This window comes from Hibiscus syriacus, unplaced genomic scaffold (genome assembly GCF_006381635.1).
Source record: "Hibiscus syriacus cultivar Baekdansim isolate YM2019G1 unplaced genomic scaffold, ASM638163v2 tig00110338_pilon, whole genome shotgun sequence".
In the NCBI taxonomy this organism is placed as follows: Eukaryota; Viridiplantae; Streptophyta; class Magnoliopsida; order Malvales; family Malvaceae; genus Hibiscus; species Hibiscus syriacus.
Window position 1 is genome coordinate 1,646,927 of NW_024062691.1, and position 20,985 is coordinate 1,667,911.

The window sequence follows — 20,985 nt, forward strand, 5'->3', positions numbered from 1 at the left end:
CTAAAATAAAATACAGCTTAATTGTCATTTAAATTTCGAACCCATATCTATTATCATCTATGAATAATATACAAATTATGAGATTTAAGATCATCATCATTTCTGTATTAAAATTAAATTTATCTCCACATCATCCAACATTAGTCATACAGAAAAAAGTGTATCTAATTTAAAATCAAATTCAACTAAGAAGGAACAACATTCAAGAAACAATATATAAAAGTGTATCTAATTTAAAACCATATTCATTATTTTATAATCATATTAAAATACTAAAAATCTATAATAAATATATCATCATATCATATAGTAAAATAAATATCGCAAAAAACCGACCAAGAAAACACATTATAAAAAGTCACTTAATCCGTACAGATGAATCACTTATATATGGGACAACATTCAACCTAATGTATGTGAATAGGATATTATAAGTAACAATAGCAGTAAATATAGGAAGGTATGGGTGTAACAGAAATATTTTTGGACGCTTTCAAGACGAATTGAGTCGTTTGATTTCTGACTTTCCAGAGTCGGGACCCCAAAAAAGCCCATGTATGCCTTGCACTAAAAGGCAAATATATAGGATGTGACTACCAAAGATCAATGTGGATAAGCAGGGCCTCAGGACTTTAAAATTAATGCTCAAATTGCAGTTAAGTTTCCTTTTCGTGTGTGGTCAAAATCCCATATGTGAATCTAATAAGCGATCTTAATGATAAAAGAACACATTATTTTTTTGAAGTCTTAAGTTTAAATAATTATATTTGTAAAAAATTTAAACATATAAATATCTTATAATCACTCTAAACTAATAAAAAATCTCTTATTATATGAGAAAATATTGTTCCAATATAATGGACCCCCATCCTACGCCATCTTCGTTTTTCTAAAGTTAAGAAAAAAAATTGAATTTGATGCGAAATTTTAAAATATAATTTGTTAATATAAGGCTAAAAACGAGTCGATTGAAATTAAAAATTTTATCAAAAATGTAACTTTTTAAATTAGATAGTTTAATATTTCAGTTGCAACCGAAAATATTATCTTCTTCATAACATTTTCAATTGTAAACCATAAATCTCCTGCAATGTAATATTTCAGTTACAACCGAAAATATACAAATTTGTATAACTTTTTAAGTTAAATATGATAACATTTTAAATTAAAATTGTCTTAAATTAACTTTAAATTAGATTGTCGCATATTAAAACTACATGAATTTGATTACTTTATCTTTAAAGAAAACCCTTGCTTTAATTTATGCTATCTCCATAATAATAATAATAATAAAAATAATTTAATAATAATTATTTATTATTTATTATTATTATTATTATTATTATTAGTGGACAACGTAATCATCTAATTCTCTCATAATTTCAAATATGTACACCAAAATCTTAGACACTTATCTTGACTAATATTATATGATCAATGGTTTAATATAATATAATTTCACACGTACTATGTGTGAAAGCTTAGGCTCTAAACAATTCCTTCCTATTACATGAAAGATACCAATAAAATATATTTATATACATGAATTCATTTTTTTCCTACACAGAAGTTAAACTGGTGGAATTCAGTAACCCTTGTTCTTCATTTTCACCTCCTGCCCACGTCTCCATTTCACCACTTGCTTAAAGCTTTCATAAATGCTTGCCTGTATTTGTACACACAGTGTTTCCTATAATAAACATCAAGAAATATGTAGTAAAAAAACTATATTATTATTTTCCTACCCTATGGAACCACATTTCCAAAAGTCATGGTAGATTTATAAATCTATTTACCTACCTAAGAGTAATGATTTCTCCTGCCTACCCTTTTACCAAAATAAATGCTTATTGGTAGATAATGGTAATAACTAGTACTAAGGCTGAAGCTACGGGACTTGTCAGAAACTATAAATTAGAGGCATGTCCCTTTCATGTAATAAAGAATTCTAAAGTGTCTTCTATTCTAAGATTATACCAAGAAATATAGGGCTTCAGTTCAAAAGTATAAGAGTCAAACCCCTTAAACAACTTTGAACGTAAAGTTTGGTTCTACTAACAAAAATTATTCATAATCTTTGTTAACTATTCATAATATACAATCTCGAGACATAATATTTAAACTGAGTTTTTTTTAATCATTTTGGTTACTCGATGGGTTCGGGCACGTTTGTCGTATGCATAAGAATAAATAAAATAAAAATGAAGAGAGAAGACAATGGATAGAAGGGACCATTAAAGAAGAGATGGTTTTAGCACTTACCAAAACGTGTGACCTAGCTTGAGAAAGACTCAACAAGCTCCCTTTCCGCCTATCCCTAGTGATCTTCATCTGTGCACCGCCACCGGTTCCGCCATCAGCAACCGTAGGAGATGAAAAGTCAAAACTTCCCTTAACAACTCGTCCGGGTTTTCTAAAACTCCCCCACCTACTCGATCCAAACACTACCTTCTCCTTATTCACCCTCCTGCTCTCGGGATTTCGAAACGACAAGGTCTGAGACACGAACCGACCCGCCGTATCAGGCCCCTCCAAGACATTTGTCGGAGACGGATTGTTAGAAACCTTAGACTCAGTTAACAACCTCGGAGGCAGTTCCAGGCATCTTGTGCTATGGGGTTTTGATTGATTGGTTGTGACACACGGCCTAGGCTTGCCCGGTGCTTCCTCCCACTGGAACGGTATCGAAACGGATGTATGGATCGGTGGCGTTGTCATCCAGGACGGCTCTTTGGCTTTATTCGGCAACGAATATAGTGAAAGCTTTAGTATAGGAGTTTTTTCACTTTCACACTCTGACCCCATTTTTCCCCTAGAAACTGATGCTGCAAAAACGTTTTTTCACACCGTAAAATTGCCACTTCTTTATATTAATAAAATGGGTTTCCAAGTTTATTGAGGAAAAAGGAGTGGGTGAAGTGGGTGACGATGAATGTGAATTGCAAGGGTCGTTTAAGCAACAACAAACGCTCCTGGCGCTTCGTATACACGAGAAAATGCCAGGTTTTTTTTACCGCTAAAGAAAGACTACTTAATCTAAAGGTTAAAAAAAGGGTGAAAATGTATACGATGGAAAATGTGATTAAAAAAATATAATATTTTAAATTGTACATAATTTAAAACGTAACCTTTTTTTCATAATATTTTAGATTGTAATAGAAAATATGATGATAACTTAAGATATTATAAATAAAATAATATTTTAGATTGTAATAGAAAATGGACAAAAAATCACATTTTAAATTGCATTCAACCTAAAATATTATTTTTTATTATATTTTCAGCAGCATTCTATTTTTATTGTTTTTTAACCTTAAATTTTAGATTCGATCGTATAGCTGTATTTTTTACCCGTTTGGATGTTGAGAAAATGTAATGAAAATCCTTTGGTGATCCCAAATACATCCTTGGAGTTTTGATTGCTTGAAATACTCAAATCATTGGTCTTTGATTGGACTAAGGTGGCGTTTGGTTCGGAATGTTTATGAGGGAATTGAAATGTGTGAAGAATTGGAATATATATCTGAAACATGTTTGGTTGGAAGGAAATTAAATTAGAATCTAATTTCATATTCTATTTGGTTCGCAGACATGTAAGATGAATTTGATTTCAGTAATGTAAAATGATAGAATTACCCTTCTTGTTTTTTTGCTTAATTTTAGTTTGTTTTATAACTTACATGTAGCAATATATTATAAAAATTTAAAAAAAATATTAAATTTCATTTTATTGATTGATTATTCATTTCAATAAATTATAAAAATCATACTAATAAATATCATAAGTTAAAATTATCCCAATTAGGGATGGTCATGGGTCGGGTTTTTGGTCCACCCGACCCGACCCGAGAATAAGGGAACCTCCACCCGAGACCCGACCCGACCCAAATATATGAATTAGAAAGTCGACCCACTCGAAATACTAAAAAAATATTTTTATTCAATAAAAACAGTGACTTAATTGAAAAAAATTATATATAGAGGGGTATTATTGTAATTATTCCTAAATATATAAGGTAAAATTATATAAGCTCAGTTGGTACAGCACAAGGTTCTTAACCTTGAGGTCGTGGGATCGAATCCCATGGAGGGTATTTCATAATTCGGAGGTCTCATACGGAAGCTACTCTCAACCTAGTGTTGGAGGCTAGCCTACTATCTTACCTCCCCTTTACCCCATTACATATGGGAACAAAGGACATCCATTTATAGATGACTATCCAGCTCAGTTGGTAGAGCACAAGGTTCTTAACCTTGAGGTCGTGGGATCGAGTCCCACGGAGGGCATTTCATAATTCGAAGGTCTTCTACGGAAGCTGCTCTCAACCTGGTGTTGGGGGTAGCTTACTATCTTACCTCCCCCTTACCCTATTACATATGGGAACAAGGGACATCCATTTTATATATTTTTTTCGGGTCGGGTCGGACTCGATCCCACGATCACAAGGTTAAGAACCTTGTGCTCTACCAACTAAGCTAGACGAAAAAAACCCGACCCGATCCCAAATTTTTTTAAAACAAATCCGACCCGAATACCAAAATATTGATGAGGGTAATATGGTCAAATTTTATATTCACTCCTCCAAATGATTTCAATTCTATCATGTTATGGATGAAATTTACTTTCCCTCCCTTGATGGAATTGGATTCCAATTCCCCCTTTGAAAACTTGAACCAAACATGGAAAGTGGTGGAATTGAATTATAATTCCTCCTAATTCCAAGAGATTCCAGCGAACCAAACGCCAGTTTGAGCCTTGAGGTAAAGTTAAAAAAGGATTATTTGCCAAATATCACCTAAAAAATATTATTTTCTAGATTAACACTCATTTAGGATTAACTTTTGAAATAATACTTTTTCTAACACATAAGATAAAAGTGCGTGCTCAATCAATCGTGCTTTTAAAATGATGATGAAAATCGCATTTAATAAAACATGCTTTATTAGAGTTTTAAAAATAAATTAATATTGGCCAAATATGTAATTTAACTCCATAAATTGCAAAGGCTATTGATATTTCTTTTTTACACTGAATTGTTAGCTATATTTATTTTTAGTGCGAGATTCAAGAGCTCTTCCTCTAAAATTTTCTCTATATTATCACTATTTCTTATATTTATATGTATCATGATAAATTCACTTAGTTAAAATTTACTATTAAAATATAAATTATGTTCATATCAATTAAAATTAAATACTTTGATATACTAAAATATTTAAAACTTAAATTTTGAACATTATAGATTAAACTTTGTTAAGAAACATTTTGATGAAAATATTTAAATTAGAACTAAAATCAAATAATATATATATATATATATATATATATATATATATATATATATATATATATTATAAAACCCTACCAATTTGAGATCTAGATTGAAAAATTCTATCTATAATTTAAAACAAGTCCCATGTAGAAGAAGATGAACTGCTATATTAACACAATAAATATAGAAAAATTGGTGTTTAATAAAAATGAATTTGTAAAGTTTGATTTCATTAGATCACTTAATTTTTATTCTTCGTACTTAAAAACATAGAAAATAAATAGTTGTATCGTAATAATTATGAAAAATTTAAAAATATTTGTACAAAATAATGTTGTAATTGATTTGAATAATGTTTTAGTATCTAGATCTTAACTAAAAATATTTTTTGATTAATCAGGGGTAAGTACAATGTAGTGTATGTTCACAAATAACTCTCAACCTTTTGACATTGAATGCTCAAACCCCTGGCATTCTTAGTGTTTGAACCCGAGACCTCAAAGAATAATAATTATTCCTCTAACACCGAGGTCACTGGAGTTGGTGCTTAACTATAAATTTAATTGTTTAAGTAATTTGATTAATATATCTAATTGAGATGTTAAATATTAAAGAAATAGATTATACAAATATGAACACATTATTAAAGTAAACTGCAAAGTAAAAAATTAAATTGAAGAAGTAAACATTTTCATTCGATTACGGAATAGAATAGAGGACTGACTTTAAATTTTCAAATTTATATAAAAGGAAATTAAATTTATAAATCAATTCATACAATAATGAACTACATTTTAATTCCAACACTCGGATTTTGGAAACATTTAGAAAAAATTTACAAAGTTTAATCCATAATTTATAAAATTAATTGTTTAAGTATTTTAGAATATTTAATTTTAATTTATACAAACATAATTTATATTTTAATAGTAAATTTCAATTAGGTGAGATAATGTATGAATGCATGATTTTATGTTAGAGCGGCAAAAACAAAATTTCAATATATAGATATATTTATAAAGAAAATATGTAAAATATATATGAATTTAAAATTTTTAGGGAACGATCTCCCCACCTATTCTCTCTGGATCCATCTCTGGGTGAGATTAAGTAAATATAAAAAAATATAGATTATATGAAAAAAAATTAAAAGAATACTCTTTAGCTCTTGAATCTCATGTCGATAAGAAACAAATGCTAACACTCTAGTATGTCTATATAAACTAACATCAACAGTTTTTTCAACTCATAGCGTTAAATTATTACTTTGGTTCTTATAATTTTTTTAAAAAATCTTAGAAAGATGCCAAAAATTACTTTCGATAAGAAGTGTCTTTGAAAGATACATAAAATGATATTAATTCTAGAAATAAACTGAAAATGATATTATTTTAATTTTTAATTTTTTTTATTGATATTTGGATAAAAAATGAAAAAATTAAAAAAATCAATAAATTACGAAGAAACAGTTTTGGATATAAAACGAGAAGACACAATTTTGTTTCCATGCTATGCAATTTTGGTGTGCTTCATTGTTTTGGGTTGTTAGTTAAGTATATTAAAAGTATATTTAAATAAACTGAGTTAAGAAAGTCGTTATCGTTATTGCCTCTACAGTAACCAATCCAAATTAAGTTTACTTGTTTCCATGCTATGCAATATGGTGTGCTTCATTGTTTTGGGTTGTTTGTTAAGTATATTAAAAGTTTATTTGTTTGATTAATTTTTGAGATATTTTATGCGTTTACAAATCCCATTTCCTTGTATTGCAGAACTAAACAATGTGGTCACGCTGCAAAAGTGACGAGTAACGGCTGTCGATTGCTGAGACTCCGGTGAAAAATTAGAACAACTCCTTTCCTCCGCTACTTGTAAGGGCAAAGGCATCTGTCCTGAATAGGGATGGGCATGGGTCGGGTTGGGTCAAATTTTTTGTCCACCCAACCCGAGAATAATGACTCATCCACCCGAAATTCGACCTGACCCGCATAATATATACCTTCCACCGACCTGAACATGACCCGACTTTTTGAAATAAAATCCGAACCCGACCTGACCCGACCCGACCCGAATTAATAATAATAATAAAATATTATTTTTATTCAATAAAAACAGTGATTTAATTAAAAATAATAATATATTGAGGGGTATTATTATAATTATTCTATAAGGTAAAATTATATTTTTTCGGGTCGGGTCGGAATCCGTCGGGTTCAGGTCCCATGCTCATCCCTAATCCTGAAGTGTTCGCTTTGGTTCGGTATGCCTGAATCCCTCCTCCAACTCCTTTGTACTTCAGTCGCTCTCAAGCATCTAAAGATTGAAGAAGTTTGTAAAGCTCACTATCAATATTTCATCTTCTTTGTCGATGATCTCTATTCTCTTCTCTTCGATGTTGATTTTCTCAAATTGTCTCTCTCTGACTTCAACAAATAAGCTAGTAACTCAACTTCACCTGAAGTTTGCTGATGCTCCAAAGACAATCCATGGCTAATAAGAACAGGGTTGGCACCAACAATTCGTTGAAATGCTCCAATCATAGCTTGCACAAAAGAGTCGACACTTGATTTTGAAAGATTCTACCTTTGAGCTGGCGCATGAGGAATAGGAGTTGCACCACCCTTTGATGTGTTCTCATTCGTATTAGCCCTCATTACACAACTCGTATTCACACTAATACGTGTAGGAGGCATATCAAATATAATACCTATAAACATAAAACAAAAATGATGGGGTAAAGAGTGGTAACTGATCCAAGACATTTCCTGTACAATAATTTTTTATAATTGAACATTTTATATATTTTAATAAGGGCAAACTACGCATTTAGTACATTTTTATTCGTTTTAGTACCTAAATTTTCAGTTTTTCAAAGCCATACCTAAAGTTTAATTTTTATTTCATTTTAATACCACAATGTTAAATTTTGAAAATAAAATAAAAGTCTAGGTACCAAAACACGTTTAGTACCTAAATCATACTTAAGTTTTGAATTTTTTTTGATAATTTAGTACTGAAACGGATCAAAATTCATAGTTTAGGTATCAAACATGTAAGTTTTTAACGACATGGTATTAAAATGAAATAAAAGTAAATTTTAGGTATGATTTTGAAAAAATTTAAAGTTTAGATACTAAAATAGACTAAAACGGATAATTTAAGTACTAAATGTGTAATTTACCCTTTTAATAATTAGATGCTTTTTCTTTTTTCTTTTATGCAATTTTTATTAGAAAAAAACCTGATATTTGTAATAACTTTTTAAATTTTTTCTTGTAAATTTTGTTAAGATGAGTCAACTAATATATTTTTAAAATTATTAGGAACCAAGTGACATCTATAAAATTTTATGATTCAATTTATTTGAATTTAATTATTCAAACTCAAACAATTAAAAAACTAAATAATTTAATTTTAGAAAATAAATAATTAATTGATTTAAAAATATTTTTTTAATATTTCGAGGTGAACAAAATTTTGACGAGGATAATACCTAACAACGACTTTAGGGGAAAGATGATAAGATGTAGAAATTGAGAAGCCACAATGCCACATAATTAGAAAAAGGCAATGATTTTGCCCCCAAGTTGGGAGCGGGACCTACGCAATTCCCACCAATCACGCCATTGATTCCTAAATGCTCTGGTTTACAAAAAAAAATATGGTTTTTTACTTAGTATATATATATTTATTTTTTCTAATAATCTAAATGATTACAAGATAATATATATTTAAAATTTTCAATTATTGATAATGCACATATGTTTTACAGATATAATTCGAATTTAAAATCTTAAAAATAATATTATCTTTAACTACTGAGGTCATCAATGGCGGATATATTGAGGACTTAGGGTGAGCTTTTGTCCACCCTGAAATTCGAATTTTCTTCGATTGGTTACATTTCGATTAATTAATTATTTTACTGAGGGTGTCTATTTTAAAATTTTATTTATGCTCATTATTGTTAATTTTTTTTGTTAATATGCATGTAATTACCCTCAAAAATATTTTTAGGTAGATAGAGTAGTTACAAAATGGGATAAGATATTAGTTGATAAATTAGGGCCATGGAAATTAGACCATCACTTCCTCCTTCCCAGCAGGTGGGGAAAAGACCCATATCCGAAACAAAAACACATTCTCTTTGAATTTCAACTTCAACAACTAGAGAAACAAAGAAAAATCAAGTTCATCGTAGAGGAGTGCGATCCTGCTATGATTGCACTCAGTCAAAGCGCTTCACCATCTCCCATGAAAGCTTTCTACTTTACCTCTTTTTTTACTAAACTACTTTTGTTTTCAAATATAGGATTTGGAAGCCCCGGCCAAGCTTGATTATTAAAATAATTTGACATAACAAAGGAATTTGGTCAGTAATTTTTATATAATTGTGTATTCCAGACAGGAACCTGTGGAAAATAAATGCATGTGTCTCCTAATCAAACGGTTAAGCTTGGAGATGTCCAAAACTATGCTGCAAAAGCAAGTTGTCCCACTAAAATGGAAGATAACCAGCAACTGGGGGTTCACACATTCCGGCTTTGGCTTTTGCTTTTGCGTTTTGCTCTATAAAATCAAATATATAACTTGCTAAACCTTGTTTCCCTCTCAATTTAATCAAGGTTCAAACAAGCACCCCAAAAGATGCTCCCTTCTTTATCTTCTTTTTTATACGCCTGCAAGTCTTTTTCCTTTTAAGCAGCTCCCAAGCCAGTAAACGCCTGTTTCTGTTGTCCCTATTCAATGTTTAGTATTTTTTTCTTCTTCTTTTTTCAAATATTAGCATCCGTCAATCATTAGGCCTTGTTTTAACTTCTGGTGATTTCTAAGCTACACAGGACGTGGGAAGAAAAGAAGAAGCTTTTACAGAGACGAGGTTAGTTCTGCAATTTTACTCATAAACCCACTTTCTATTTCGGTTAGCCTCAAGTTTTGGAGTATCGAGATTCTGGGAAACTGAGAAAAACGGGGAGAAGATTAACAAAACAAAGCTACTGCTTGTTTTAAAACCAGCTGAGAGCCGATTGCCTATTTGGCTTATTAGTTAAATTGAAATGACATTTCATTCAAACCTTCTGAGAAATGGCTAAACTTTCACTGATTAACATAAGATTTTCATTTTGTTTTCTTTTCTGTGCCCATCGCTGCACAAAAAAAATATGGAATTTTTTTTAAGCTTTTGGCGTTCTTAATATGTTCGATACAGTTCCAGTATTGTTGAAGATTCAGCTGAGCTGTAACGATTCCATTATTTTTTTCTGGGTAGTAGCAGAAATGTATCATCAAACGGGTAAAGTTCTGTCTAGTTTTATAATTAGTTATTATTTAATTATTTCCTTAACCTGGTTAGAGCTTTGGTAATGTTTGGTTGGAATAATTGCATCATTGTATCTTATTAGTTGCAACTTAGTTTTCAAGTATGTATACAGGTTTCATGCTTGCTGCTGTCATATTGCTATTGATTCTATGTGGTTCTTATTTTATAATTCTCAAGATTCAATTTGTATTCATTTTGACTCTCCTCATTTTCTGACCCAAATATAAGCACCCTTGGTCATTGATTATTTGGGGATGTTCGTAATACTCAGGGAACATAATATTTGATTATTTTGGTTGGTGCAGATCAAGGTTTGCTCAGTCCGTCCAACTTTGTCCACGGATTTGATGCCTCCGGCTGCTGCAATGCCTATGTTCGAGAACCATCCAATTATGATGAGATTTCTATGCAGCACAGCTTGTTGTTCTCTGATAGTCTTAAGGTACTAGTTAAAATGTTTATATTCCAAATACATGGGAAACCTTAGTTCAACCCATGGGGACATGTACTCATGTCCGATGCTCACAAGTCACACCCGAATCCGAGAATCATGGCTTTCTACGCACTGGTTTTATGACACAGTTTCTTGGTTTCAGGATTTGAAAAATCTGAGATCACAGCTCTACTCAGCTGCTGAGTATTTTGAAATGTACTACACCAAGGATGACCAAAAGCAGATGTGAGTAACTCTAATTCCTCATATTTCATACCTTAAATTGTTGATATCAGCGTGCAAGTATAAGATCCTCGTGTATATGCAGAGTGGTAGAAACATTGAAAGATTATACCATCAAAGCTCTTGTGAATACTATAGACCATTTGGGTTCCGTGACGTACAAGGTTAATGATCTTTTGGATGAAAAAGTTGAAGAGGTTTTGGGAACTGAGATTCGAGTATCTTGTATCGAACAGGTTAGCTCGGATTGTTTTCTTTGCATAGTGGGATAACTACAAGTCTAGCTTTGGTTTATTTAGAAGCATGGGGTATTATGCATGTATGATCGCAGTCTATTTAAGACGCCACCCCATTGTTTCATCATGGGATAACTCACAAAGTACTGAAATTTGCTGTACGGTCATTATAGAGACTGCGGACATGCCAAGAGTATATCGATCACGAAGGGATTTCCCAGCAGTCACTGGTGATTAATACGCCGAAGTACCATAAACGATACATCTTGCCAGGTAATGTACCCTTCTCTGTTCCCTTTCATTCTTTCCCATTCTTTTAGCAATTACAGAGACAATGATATATGGTTGTTTTCAATGTCTGATTACTTTTCAGTTGGGGAGACCATGCATGGTGCAAACCGTACAAAGTTGAAATACCTCGGATGTAGCCTAGATGACAAAGATGACTGGGATCAGTTCAGGAATGGTAGTTGCTCTATCTATCCTTCTATCATCCTTTTTACACTTTGGACAAGATTCTTATCTAACTTGATCCTACTTGTAATGACTTATCTAAGCTGTCCGAGCTACAATTCGAGAAACACCTACATCTTCAGTCCGGCAAACCCCGACACCTTCAGTCAGGTAAGGATTAATATTGCATTATAAATAATCCTCAGGTACTCACTCACTTGTGTAAATAGAAGCACTGATATGTATTCTGGTAATAGTTTCAGAAAAGGCCGTTCTCCATCACCATCTCCACGGCCTCCACAGCGATCTTCAACCTTTTCCTTTACTGCCACGACACCGAAGAAAGAATTAGGTCGGATGCACATTTGACTTCATTATATTTTTTAACGGCAATCCTATGCATTTTTCTCTACTCAACTCGTTACATAAGACTGCTTTCAGTTATGAATGCATGTCTATTGTCACTGATGATGTATATTATATGTATAACCAGAGAAAAGAACGATATCACCGCACCGGTTCCCACTTCTACGTTCAGGATCCATGAGCAGGCCTACAACGCCAAATAAGAGCCGCCCAACTACCCCAAATTCAGCCGGGGCAAGACGGCGGGTAAGCATAGAATAATTTAATCTGTATGCATAGTACTTTTGAGGGAACTTTGTGGCTATTAACAGAAATATGTCTACGATTAACTTGAATAACATTAACTAAAATTGTCAATGAAGCATGTGTGTTGATGCGGATAATGATTCATACAATGTTAATGGTGTTTATATAACTTGTTCTAATATTTTTAAAATTTTATTTTGCTTTTATCATTAATGGCAGTACCCATCGGAGCCCCGGAAATCAGCTTCGATGCGACTTCAAACTGAGAAAGACATTGAGCAAGTCCCGAGCAAAAGCAAAAGACTGCTGAAAGCATTGCTGAGTCGTAAATCAAAGAAAGATGAGACCGTATATACTTATTTAGATGAATACTGAGAAAAAAACTACACGGATGAATACTGAAAAATGCATTCTTATATTTTCAAAATCTTATAAAGATATTCCACAGTGTATTAGTTTTACCATCATATGTATAAAATGTTTCTTTCTCCTGAAGTGTTATTTCACAGTTGGCCTGCAAAATGCAGTGATGTATGTGATTTGTTGAGATTGGTTGAGCGTCTTTTTTAAGCTTGTATGAATGGTTTTTTTTTTATTAGTATAGAGTGATTATAAGAAATATTTGTTTGAAAAATTCTCAATCCTTTAACGATGGCGTTCAAACAATCTTGCATGCATCATGTTTGAACATGAGATTTCTAGGGATAACAATCATCTCTTTAACCACTGAGATCACTTGTTCGTGCTTGTATAAAAGGGTTGAATTAGATTTTCTACGGTTATTTTCATTGTCCTGTTTTTGCCCTAATGCTGACAGCTTCATATCACAAATTTCTCTTAATTTGAATGGCCTGATTATTTGATTTTGGAACGAGGATCAGTAGCTATCTTAATTTGCTTTTTTACTAAACCTCAAAATCACCATTACCTCCTAAATCCACCTCTAAACTATAATACCCTAAATTCATTAAACTATTTCAATTTTTTGAAATATTAAACTTACAAAAGTTATAAAATACGCATTAAACTTTATATTTTGTTATAAAATGAACACATACATTATTATTGAAGACTAGCACGTCTGCTTACGATTATGATACAAACAATGTCAAATTATCGTGACAATTGAGGGTTTGAATTAAGTTAGTTTTAAACTCGATTTATGATATAAAACTAATTCTGATATGTAATAATAGTATAAATAAAATACGTAGCCTTGTAAAAATTAGATGAAATTATTAAATTTGGGAACTAGACTCATTTCCCATTTGTTAATAAAAAAAAATAAAATTTAAATATTAATTATTCTATTAAACATTTAATTTAGGGTAAACTACACGTTTAGTACAAAACTATCACTTTTGTTTCACTTAAATCATTCAACTATTTTTTTAAATCATATATAATATTACGTTTTGGTTTCATTTTGGTCATCTGCTGTTAAAAATTTAACAAAACTACTTTCATGTCATTTTTTTAAATTTATGGTGTGACATTACCTCATAATGACATGTCAACATCACTGTTAGTTTTTTAACGGTGAATGATCAAAATGAAATCAAAATATAACGTTAGGTATGATTTTGAAATAAAAAATAATATGATGACCAAAACGGAATAAATATGATAACTGAGATACTAAACGTATAGTTTACCCTTAATTTTATGGGGATAATAAAAAAGATACAGTGAATTTTTTGGGTGGCTCTAATTTATAACCAAGTGACGAAGAGTAGTTGTCTAGCTGAGATGGGGATTGTAGTAAATGAATTCTGCATTACTTAAAATTGATTCAGGAACTCAGTTCCTTGTTTATTTCCACAAAATAAATAAATTAGGAAAATATAAAATTAGAAACGATGCCGTTGGAGCCTCCTATCTGTCCACAAGTGAAGTATACGGGAAGAAGTGCATAAAAACCTTTGCAGCTCAAATTCTGTACGACTGCTAGAATATGAAGCTTGCTCGTTTCAGATTCTTTGTCTCGTCAACGCTTGCATTTTCTCGAAGATTTTCCCTAGAAACAAACAGAAGATAACTGAAGGTACAGATAACTTAAGGTACAGTCACCTGAGATGGATAAACCTTAAGAGCAAAGATTTACTACTATGAAAACCCCGGCCCCGATCCATGACAAGGAGCTGAGCCATCGTCCGGGAAACATTGATGGACGAAACAAACTGAATTTTTGTTTTGATTGGAAAGTTGAGGACCTTCAGGAGGGGAAAGCTTAGTAGTGTATTTTTTGATGGATAGATCTAGATCCAGGAGGAACCATTACTATGACCAAGATTATGATGGGCAGACCATGCGTAGGACGAAACCTCGGTACAGCAACCATCACTACCTACCTAATAGTCACCGCCACCGTGGCAATAATCCCAACAACAATAACAACGAGGCAACAACGGCCGACCTCCGAGTAAAGGCAGTGGCGGTGGCGGCGGCGGCAGTGGTGGAGGAGGAGGACAAGACTCTTCCCTTATGGTCACCACTAGCTACCGCATTCTCTGCCACGATATGAAAGCTGGGGGTGTAATCGGTAAGTCGGGCAGCATTATCAAGTCCATAAGACAGCACACCGGTGCGTGGATCAACGTGCACGAGCTGATTCACGGTGACGAAGAACGCATCATTGAGATATCTGACACGCGTCGCCGCGACCCTGAAGGGAGAATGCCGTCGTTTTCTCCTGCTCAGGAGGCGTTGTTCCTTATACATGAGAGGATTCTGGAGAGTGATTCGCAGTTTGGATTCGGTGGTGGCGGAGGAGAGGAGGATGAGGAATACGGAGCGGTGGTGAGAGGAGGAGGGAATTGGGTCGCGACGAGGTTGGTTGTTTCGAGGATGCATGTGGGTTCTTTATTGGGGAAAGGAGGAAAGATTATTGAGCAAATGAGAATGGAAACAAAGACTCAGATTAGAATTCTGCCTAGAGATCATACCTTGCCCCGTTGCGTTTCCATGTCTGAGGAGATTGTTCAGGTCTGCGACCACTGCATTTGGACTTGCATTTATTACACAAAAATTAAGCGTAATTACAAAATACTAATCATTGAGGATTTCAAATTTCGATTAAACTCAATGGATTAATGGAATGATTGGGCGGTTAAATATTTATGTACCGATTAAAGAGTTTCAGGTCTTGGCTTGGGATTATGGAGCTGATTCAACTGAATCTAAAATCTTGATCTGGATGTATGCTACCCGTGGATTATAGGAGTTACTAATATGGCTTCCTTTCATTTCTTTTCCCCTTAGAGAAACCTCTATTAAGAGCCTAATATTGTTATATGCCGTTGGCATTGCCGGACGGCTGCTCAGATAATCTTATCAAAGTGTTAAATCATTTGCCCTTTGCTGAAACAATACCTATTTTCTGTTATTAAAATAAAGAGGCTTAGGGTCTTCATAAGGTTTTATTATGGAATTTTTAGCTGGCATATTGTTTCAAATAAGGCTTATTCTACTTGGGAATTTCAAACTCTTTGCCCTGCAGTCTGATTGCATTTCTTTGAATTTTTTCAATCTGCTGTGTTCTCAATTTTCATCTACTTTTTCTTTCGGTAGATACCTGGATTCTTGGGCATTAAAAGTATGTGCAATGTAGTTTTTCCTCTTATAATAGCTCACTGATGGAATATTTCATGTATTTGAAAGCTATTGTAGTTCTATACATCATGCTTCTCTATTATTTGAATGTATCATCCTTATCAGATACAAGTACTATTGATTCTCTACAGATCAATTAATCTTTAGATATAATTGAATATCAATCATTCATATGAATGCTACTTAATTATCATTTTCCACTTTACCCCATGTGTCTACTTTACCATATTTCTATGATTGCTGATCAGGAGTCTGAATTTAGGTATTCTATGCAGCTGTGGCTGCAAATGGGTATCAAATTTGAATAGTTCAGATCCATTCATATTGAAGTGTTCCTACTGTCCATAATGCATTGCAAAGAATAATGCTTCTGATGATGCTATTTGTTATGGATGGTTTGGCTACCAAACATGACTATTCGGGAAATCTTTTTTGGTTTAACATCTATTTAAGCATATTCAGTTTGAACTTCTTTCTCCCTCACAATTTCCCTCTGGTGGAAGATAAAAATGGTTTTATGATATTTGTCTACTGTTTTTTGCATGCAGGTTGTAGGTGATGTAAATGCTGTAAAAGATGCTATAGCAATTATTTCATCACGCTTAAGAGAGAGTCAGCATCGTGATCGTAGTCATTTACATGGACGAATGCATTCACCTGAGAGGTTTTTCCCTGATGATGATTACATTCCACCAATAAACAATACATCACACAAATCATCTATGGATGGTTCTTTTGGTTATCGAATGTCTACTATGAATTACAGGGGGAGCAATTATTCCTCACGTTCGTCTGGCTTCATTGAAGCTGGGACTGCTCCTCCGGCTGACGGTGGACAGCCTCTGTTTGGTGAGGATCTTGTGTTTCGAATACTTTGTCCTATGGACAAGGTTGACAGTGTTTTAGGAGAGCCAGATGGAATAGTAGATTTACTTCGAAATGAAATTGGCGTGGATGTCAAAGTTGCTGATCTCGTGGCAGGGTCAGACGAGCAGATAATTACCATTTCTTCTGAGGAGGTATACCATCGCTTTATGTTTATTTAATGAGATGTGGTCACTGTGGGGGGGGGGGTAGTTGTTTCTTTAGCCTGCGCTCTTTTTCCCCTAGCTGTTTTTGGGTGATAAATGCCATCACTTTTTAGCTTTTTGAATAAGAAATTATCATTTACAATGTTTAAAGGCTCGGAAGACATTTAAAAAACATTGTTCATTTCCTTTTGAATTTCGAATTCTACATATTCCTGGAGGTTTCCAACATATCTTTGGTTTTGTTTGTCCTTAGGGTCCTGACGATGAGTTGTTTCCAGCTCAAGAGGCTTTATTGCATATCCAAACTCAGATTGTTGACCTTGTTCCTGATAAGGATAACATAGTAACTACTAGATTACTTGTTCCGTCGAGTGAAATTGGATGTTTAGAGGGAAGAGATGGATCATTATCTGAAATGAAAAGATTAACCGGTGCAAACATACAGATACTATCAAGAGAAGAACTTCCTTGTTGTGTATCTGGGCCCAATGAGATTGTGCAGGTTTGCTAGTTAGATACTCATTCTTATGAATCATAGAGAGCTTAACTTCTCGATGTTAGTTAAATCCAGGCCCGAAGATTCAAAATCTCGGGTCTCTCATGCTTTTCTATCTTTTTCCATGGGCTTGTTAAGTTTAATAAATGAGGGATGAGATGATAAGGTTTACCTTGTAGATTCTGAATTGCACTTTGATTTATCTGCAGATTGTCGGGGAGATAAAGGCAGCTCGAGATGCTCTTGTTGAGATCACATCACGCTTACGCAGTTACTTGTATAGGGAATTCTCCCACGACCCTCCACCACCGGCACCACCTATCACCGCAACAGGGTCTATTGGGAATATTTATTCAAACTTGACTCCAGCTCGTGATGGACAAACTGCCAGTGACCTTTCTGGTGGACCCTATCAGAATGTGCCAACTCCAGCAACGCCATCATCATCAAAGGTTGTACTAATGCTACTTTCTTTTAATTTTGACTTTCCTTTCATTGCTTCATTGCCGGTATTTGTTTTCTTGCATTGCATATGTAGTACAAAAAGTTCTCCGATCTTAGCATCAAGTTTCCCTTTAGTTTCTTTGGGAGAAAATCTTTAACTGCTATATGCTGTGCACAAGGTGAACAACTTGAAGTATATCAGGGCCCTCTCCTGTATTCTAAGAATATGATTATAATTAATAATAAAAAAAAGAATATAAAGTTAATTATTTTTATAGGAAGTTGTGAAATATGGTGCGGAAACAGTGAAGCAGACTGAATGCGAACGGCGTAAAGATGTACCAAGTGCAATTAGCAGGTAAGTTTTGTATTATTTCACTCTTATTCGGTCCTTTTTTAGTTATGAAATAAAGGTTGCATCACAGTTGCTCTTTTTGTTATCAAGTATTATTTTCTAAAAATTTCTGTTTAAAGAACCAAGGCTCTTTCAATCCTTTACCAGTATTTTTAACTTGCCAGTAATTTTCTATTAGGATCACTGTGCCACTTGTTACTAGGAGTACACTTGAAGTTGTTATACCGGATTATGCTGTTACCAAGCTCATAGCAAAATCAAAAAACAAACTGGCCCAGATCAGTGAGGTAACCAGCACTGCTTTCAACTACCTATTGTGTTCATGTTTACTTTGGTTAAATATAGTTCTCAGGTAATTGATCTCTTGGTTTATGTATTTGGGTATAGTTGTCTGGTGCCAATGTGACTCTGGTAGAAGATAGACCAAACGAGACACAAAAGATCATTCAAATATCGGGTACTCCGGAGCAGTCCGAGAGAGCCCAAAGCTTGCTTGAAGGCTTCATTCTAAGCAGTAAGTCTCTCTTTATGAATGTTGGATCGTTCTTAGCCTTGTTCTTGCTTTCTGATTTCTGATGTCTCACTTGGCTCATGCGGTTTTTAATTCAGCACAAGAAGATGGACCTTAAGCTACTGCTAGAACTCGGAGCTGTCTGTCTGTATGGGGACGGTGTATTTAAGTTCTCTCTACACAATCCGATTCTCTAGATGTGTAACACTGGAGTTATAATGAGTCTTTATTCACTGTCATGCAGGCATAAAACTATTGTATGTCTTGTACTTAAGTTGTTGCCTTAGATTAATATCTGTGGGAAGGGTGAGAGAGCTCTATTGTAAATTATAAAATGGTCTCTCAGTCTTGGTGTAATTCATGCTATGCTTCATTTTTTTTCCTGAAATGAAGGACTGCAGCTGTTTTCGTCGTATTCTAACTTTTGCTTTTGCAGAAACTTGCCATTGCATTTATCAGCACGATGATACCAAATCGAAACTTCTCCTGTAACACCCTCAATTTTATTATTTTAATTTAAATTTACTTAATTAATTTTTAGGACCAAATGGTAAAACTTTAAACCATGGGGACAGTTTTTCAAAGCTTCTGGAACTTCAGTGGCCTAATGTTGGATTTAACCCATCCTTATCTTCAAAAAAAAAAAAAGTTAAGGTGTTCAAACCTATGATTTAGGGGAAGGGTGTGTCATGCCTTAGCCATCAGGCTAGGCTCATGTTTCTAACATAAGATAATTAAAATATTTTTATTTAACACATTCGAATTGAGATTTTAAATCCCTAATTCAGGTATTTCCTGAAGGCATTGAACCAAAGCTTCAGAAACCCACTTTTCTCCCAAACGTTTGGTGTTGAAGATCTAATAATCGTCTCTAGTTAGTAGAGGTGCACACCACCATCACCACAAGCATCGACGACACCTAGTGATAAGATGCATATTAGACATATATTCTATGATATTTTCCTCATATTTGAATAATTAAAATTGATTAAATTATGGATTTTGATTATATTTCGTATTTTGTGGATTATGTTGAAGATTTGGATAAAACAAGTTCAAAATCTTATGATTAGCATGATCTTCACAAAATCCCCGAATTAAGGAGGAAAAATCGGAATTTAAGAAGCTAGCAAGACCAGAAGAGGTTTTCGCGTAAGGCGTGGGCACGGCTTATTCATCCTGAACTACCGCAGAAGAAGTCTTCAGTTAAGCGTGGCACGCCTTACCAGTCCGTACATCCTTAAATTAGGGTTATGAATTTACAAGGAAAAAAGAGTTTAATGACGACTGAAGACTCTTTTGAATTATTCTTATCTTTAGAAAAAGATGAGGGCATTTAAAACTCCTATTTTTGTTTAAGGCAAACTTCTTTATCTAGAATAGGAAAATCCTTATAAAAGGGGAGCTAGGACCATTAGTTTTACATCAAGTTTTACATTAAGTTTTCTTTATTTTCTTTTGGTTTTCTTTCAATTATGAGTAGCTAAATACTTTTGTTCCAACTGGAGGATAATTGAAGCTTTGGTTCTTCAAGGATTGTGAGATCTAAATAATTTTCATTGTTTTTTACTTCTTTGCTATTTATATATCTTCTGTTTTTATTAAGAATTATTGTCTTGATTGATTGTGCAAAGGATTCGTTGTTCAATTATCAAGTTGATAAATTACCATTTAGAACTTTAAATCCGTAATTGTTTAAACGTTCTAATATTAGTGGTAAAGTAACATGGTTGATTATGATTATGTTATGAAGGTATATAACCTAGTCTAAATGAATCAAGCTTGTGTATTCGTTGGCTAGAATTGTGGTCCCTCTAGTGATTAATGTTGTTGGTGGATTAAATCTTAAGAGCTTGTCTAGGGTTGTTCATTAACTAGGGAAATAATCAAAGAGCTTCTCTTGATTATCGAGAAACTAAGGAGAGACATGTTGTTAGAGCTTCTTAATAACCATAACCAATTTAGT

At 33.4% G+C, this 20,985-nt stretch overlaps 2 protein-coding genes and 1 pseudogene across 4 annotated transcripts; 2 read left to right on the plus strand and 1 right to left on the minus strand.

Annotated features, from left to right (window-relative positions):
- Positions 1–1,545: 1,545 nt before the first annotated feature.
- Positions 1,546–2,827, minus strand: LOC120120389. Its single transcript, XM_039140051.1, has 2 exons — positions 2,263–2,827; positions 1,546–1,666 (listed from the first exon to the last, which is right to left on the minus strand). The coding sequence occupies exons 1-2, from the start codon at positions 2,803–2,805 to the stop codon at positions 1,586–1,588; spliced, it is 624 nt and encodes a 207-aa protein (XP_038995982.1). The 5' UTR covers positions 2,806–2,827; the 3' UTR covers positions 1,546–1,585.
- A 6,898-nt stretch (positions 2,828–9,725) lies between these two features.
- On the plus strand, positions 9,726–13,151 carry LOC120120362 (protein ABIL2-like). 3 transcript variants are annotated; one of them, XM_039140021.1, is made up of 11 exons: positions 9,726–10,152; positions 10,483–10,566; positions 10,899–11,035; positions 11,190–11,272; positions 11,355–11,505; positions 11,679–11,778; positions 11,879–11,971; positions 12,063–12,129; positions 12,222–12,310; positions 12,452–12,570; positions 12,790–13,151. In XM_039140021.1, the coding sequence occupies exons 2-11, from the start codon at positions 10,551–10,553 to the stop codon at positions 12,943–12,945; spliced, it is 1,011 nt and encodes a 336-aa protein (XP_038995952.1). In that variant the 5' UTR covers positions 9,726–10,152; positions 10,483–10,550; the 3' UTR covers positions 12,946–13,151. The 3 variants fall into 3 exon arrangements, with proteins under 3 accessions (XP_038995952.1, XP_038995951.1, XP_038995953.1); XM_039140020.1 differs by having other exon boundaries at positions 9,739–10,152; positions 12,216–12,310; XM_039140022.1 differs by lacking the exon at positions 10,483–10,566 and having other exon boundaries at positions 9,743–10,152; positions 12,216–12,310.
- Positions 13,152–14,523: 1,372 nt separating this feature from the next.
- Positions 14,524–19,293, plus strand: LOC120120352 (annotated as a pseudogene).
- The last annotated feature ends 1,692 nt before the right edge of the window (positions 19,294–20,985 follow it).

What these genes read in the sequence shown, in the direction of transcription:
- LOC120120389 (XM_039140051.1), bottom strand. Translation starts at nt 2,805, where the DNA reads ATGGGGTCAGAGTGTGAAAGTGAAAAAACTCCTATACTAAAGCTTTCA. An exon ending in AAGCTAGGTCACACGTTTTG is followed by an intron (nt 1,667 to 2,262) that starts GTAAGTGCTAAA and finishes GTACAAATACAG; the next exon opens with GCAAGCATTTATGAAAGCTT.
- LOC120120362 (XM_039140020.1), top strand. An exon ending in GAGTATCTTGTATCGAACAG is followed by an intron (nt 11,506 to 11,678) that starts GTTAGCTCGGAT and finishes CGGTCATTATAG; the next exon opens with AGACTGCGGACATGCCAAGA. An exon ending in ACCCCGACACCTTCAGTCAG is followed by an intron (nt 12,130 to 12,215) that starts GTAAGGATTAAT and finishes TTCTGGTAATAG; the next exon opens with TTTCAGAAAAGGCCGTTCTC.